At 40.8% G+C, this 4,234-nt stretch overlaps 1 protein-coding gene across 1 annotated transcript; it reads right to left on the bottom strand.

Annotated features, from left to right (window-relative positions):
• Positions 1 to 351: 351 nt before the first annotated feature.
• Positions 352 to 795, bottom strand: LOC110900635 (alpha/beta-gliadin clone PW1215-like). Its single transcript, XM_022147517.1, has one exon. The coding sequence runs from the start codon at positions 793 to 795 to the stop codon at positions 352 to 354; it is 444 nt and encodes a 147-aa protein (XP_022003209.1).
• Positions 796 to 4,234: the final 3,439 nt, after the last annotated feature.

The raw sequence follows: 4,234 nt of genomic DNA, 5'->3' as shown, positions 1-4,234 counted from the left end.
GAGTTTGGAAGAATTCAAATACTTGAAGGCTGGTGTGGTTTCTCAAGTCACACTACTAGGAATGTTAACATGTTTTTAGATGTTAACAAGGAATTATTGTCTTAAGAGGGTTATACCATCATAGCCATTGATATTTTGGCTAGGTTATACCTTTAAGAGCATCTTTTGAAATTTCATAAGCAGATCAATAAAATTGAAGATTACAAAAACTGCCCTAAACGGGTCTTTGATATAAATTGTCCACGCAGGGACTAAAAAGAAAGAAACAAGTGCTCGCAGGGACTAAAAGTAAAAAACAAATGTCTACGTAGGGACTTAATTAAACTACAATACAAAATAAAATAATGGTCTTCAACGATCCTTCTTCTTCCCTTTTATGAAGTTTGCAAGACCCTTAAGGAACTTATGGGTCTTTCTTTCACGTTCCTCCGCCCTTTGTTCAACCTCTTCCAACCTTTGTAAGATTTCTTGTGTTGATGGTTGTTGAGGTGGAGGTTGAGGTTGTGGTTGTTGTTGATATGAAGGGTATTGATACCCTTGAACAGGATAACCAGTTGGGTATGCTGGTGGAAACGGTGAGGGATAGAGGGCGTTAAAGTTAGCTGCTTCGACATATGGGTCGTAAGCAGGTGGTTGATAATGGTAACCAGTAGGAGCTTGTGGCTCATACGGGTTATACCCAGTCGGATCTGGGTAGGTAGGTATTGGGTTTTCATAACCCATTGGAAGTTGCGGTGTTGCAAAGGTAGCCAGTGTAGTATCAATTTCCGGCACCGCGTGTGAAGGTCCACCCATTTGTGGATCTTTAGGAATCGGAGGGTAGTTGCTGGAAGCTTAAGGGGAGCTAAATCTTGGTCCCCCTCGCACGGACATGCGTGCGTTTCTCCTCCGTCTTGGTGGCTCAGGAGGTGGCTGAGGTGGTTCCTCAGCTGGCAGTGGTGGTGGAGTCACCACTTCGAAGTGCGGCTCCTCATGTGGCTGTTGTGGTGTGGTGTTGTGAAAAGAAGGGGTATTTACAAAATCCCATTGCCCAGACCATTCTTTATAAGTATCGAGACCTCGATAGGGAGATCCCGCAAAAGAAGAACCGTTAGAAATATCAATGGGATGCGTAGGCGTCCCAGACAGTGGCATTGCTGGATCTGGATCATCATCCATATCCATGTCCTGTGAAAAGTGGTCCTCGGGGCCCAACGGGTTATATCCTGGTGGTGCATTGATGTAATCATCAGGGTTAAAATGACCCTGAGAGTAAGAATTATGGGAATGTGAATGGTGTGATGAATGATGAGAAGAGTGGTGAGAAGAGTGGTGAGAAGAGTGGTGAAATGAGTGTGAATGCAGCGAATGTTGCGAGTGATGTGAATGTTGGGGCTCATCAGGCCCAAATGAAAAATGTTTGAAGGTGAGGTACTAAGCAAAACAGAGCGTCTCGCTGGTTCTAGAGAGTGTCTCCAATCATCGCGTGAATCGGAGCTACTGAATGACGCTGAAGGTGTGCGTCGGTGTGAGGGTCCAGCGTGACTAGATGGCCCCCCCTCATGGGAACTTTTCCTTTTCCCCTGACACGTGGTGGCATTTTTATAAAACCTGTCGAAACAAGAAAGCAACATATATAAATAAAACAAAGGTTAAGTGTAACAACCGTCAATAAAATTCGTAATTAGAATAATAATTATCCAATAAGAAAACCCTAATTAAGACACCCAAGTAATTTGGCATAAACCCTGAAATTTCCGGAACAATCGGAATCAGGATCAGGGCCCCTAAAACTCGGGGGGGGGGGGGGCAAACCCTAATTGATAATTATCTAATTTAATTCGTTGCTAGATGCTGATTGGTTGAAATTTTTGATTCACCAAAGCTACAACCGAACTCAGCTAGGCTAGGAAGTAGGCTACACCCTTTACGGACCATAAAGGTTAGTCCTTACGGACCGTAAGCAGACCAGGTTCCCTTACGGACCGTAAGGGGTTAGGCATACGGTCCGTAAGCGAGTCGAATTTCTGGCTATAAATAGCCGACATTGGCACTTGCACAGAGGTGTTAAAACGTTGCACAAATAGTCTGTGTACGTCGAGTTACATGCAATTCAGTTCACCACACACACACGATCACGAAACGCTGCCGCAATCAGGGTAATAACTCGATCGCTATTACGATTCAACGTCCGATCGATTATAACTATCCAACGATAGTCCAGGTGCTGCTCAATTAAGCTTGTACTTTGATTATTCGTCGTGATTTCGACTTGAATATTTGAGTGCTGTTCGAATTCGGACTATGCTCTGTTATTCGTTGTGAATCCGATTGAATTATCAAGTATTGCACTGATTAATCGTTGTGAGGGTTTAATCTCGTGAATTGACGTAACTGCTGTATTAGTTACTAACCTGCCTGTGTGTGCATTGTGTTAAACTAGGTGTAATCAAGGCTAATCAGTAGGCTTATCTATTTGCTCGTTAATCTACAATGTGAGTCATTCCCCTTTTATAAACTCTTTTCTCACAGTTTGTGAGTCATTCTCTTTTTATCAACTGTTTTACAATACTCCAAATTATTTTCAAAGGTTATAATTACAGGGATTAAGTCTTTGTAATCACCAAATTACAGCTGGTATGTGGGGCATTGTGCACATTACTATTTTTATCACTCTAGGTGAGTGAGTATCACTCTAGGTGAGTGAGCCGTCACTATTTGGGGCGACGGGACCCAATAGTGGTATGACCACAGTCACAGATCCGGTCGAGTGACAAATACCCATTCTTGATAATTGGTTGATAAAAACATTGTAATTCCCCTTAATACTGTAATTTATAACTAACGGGTCGTTCTAGAAAAATCGAATGATTCACTCAGTATTTCCCCGCTGACAAAACCTTTTTCAAACATGTTTCAGGTGATCTGTGTGATCCAGGAAAAGTGCAGTAAAGCACTACAAGCTCAAGGAAGTGGCTCAGTATGAATAAATCAATAAAATATGTTTTGAAAAAAATAAAGATTTCTGTGTGAAATCAACTTATTGTAAATTATGGGATTTATCCCTTAAACTTTGTGTAATATATTAAACGAGCTTTTTACGGTGAAAAGATCCTGTAATAAAAGACTTCCGCTGTCACATAAATTAAATACCACGGGTACCACGGGAACTGCCTCGCTGCCCCCGACTCCGTACAGGGTGGGTCGGGGAGCGGTGACAGTGAAGGTGGTATCAGAGCTAAGAATTAATAAATATTGAGCCACTGATCGAGCCGCTGATTAAGCCTAATACTAAATTAAGTATTTGACAGAATACTTAAATTTACTAGTTGTTATTTTGTGATTATATGTTTTATTAACTGATTATTTGTTAGTTACAGTATGGGTAAGCAAAAGTTGTCTGCTATCTATCACAAATTAGATATTGCATCTTCTTCTAAAAACCCAGTAAACCTAAAAGAAGGAATCTTTGTCCGCAAGGCAAACTATGAGAATCCTCTTTCCCCAGAGAAAAGGGATTCGATACTTAAAAAGAGTCAGGAGAAAAAGAAACCCCGAACCAAGAGAGTTAGGTTTAACCCAGAAGTCCAAGAGTTGGGTAATATTACACCTTGGGAAGATAAAATAGACAAGAAATGGGCAAACCTCTATATGCTAGCTACTGTAGCAGAAAATGCCAACCTATAAATATCTGATAAATTGGGTCTAGTAAGAGAAATCACAATCCAGTAAATAAATAAAATCCTAGTGTGTTTATTTCTGTTGTCCTTTGTATAAATTAGTATGCAATAAAACTTCAGTGTTTGTTTGTTAAACTTTGTCCCAAAAGTTTTAACATTACATTCTTGTATTTTGCATATATACTATGCAGCATGAATGAGATGTCGGAAGCATTCCAGAATCTCAACTTATATCCAGTGCCTATCGAAGTCTCTCACGACTTTACTGGTTATATTGCTGACATAGAAGAACCTGTGGAATTCAAAACTCCACCGCTGGAAAAAGCCAAACCTAAAAAGAAGAGAAGATACGTAGGATGGAGAAAAGTACGCCGTAGGAAACCAGCCACTAGGAGACTCCCTAAAATAGAAAACCCTGTGAGCATGAACAAGGGAAAGGAAATAGAAACTGGAGAAAGTTCGAAACCACCAGAAAAGGAAAAAGGAATAGATCTTAAGCAAAAGGGAATAGAAATTGGCGAAAGCTCTAAACAGTCTGAGGAAATCACGTTCCAGGACGAAATAGATCGCCTACT

Source organism: Helianthus annuus, chromosome 13 (assembly GCF_002127325.2).
Source record: "Helianthus annuus cultivar XRQ/B chromosome 13, HanXRQr2.0-SUNRISE, whole genome shotgun sequence".
Taxonomy (NCBI): domain Eukaryota; kingdom Viridiplantae; phylum Streptophyta; class Magnoliopsida; order Asterales; family Asteraceae; genus Helianthus; species Helianthus annuus.
Note: the sequence above shows the minus strand (reverse complement) of the source record. Positions and strands in the feature narration are given on the sequence as shown.

Excerpts from the sequence above, each read along its gene's own strand:
- LOC110900635 (XM_022147517.1), bottom strand. The coding sequence starts at position 795 with ATGGGTGGACCTTCACACGCGGTGCCGGAAATTGATACTACACTGGCT.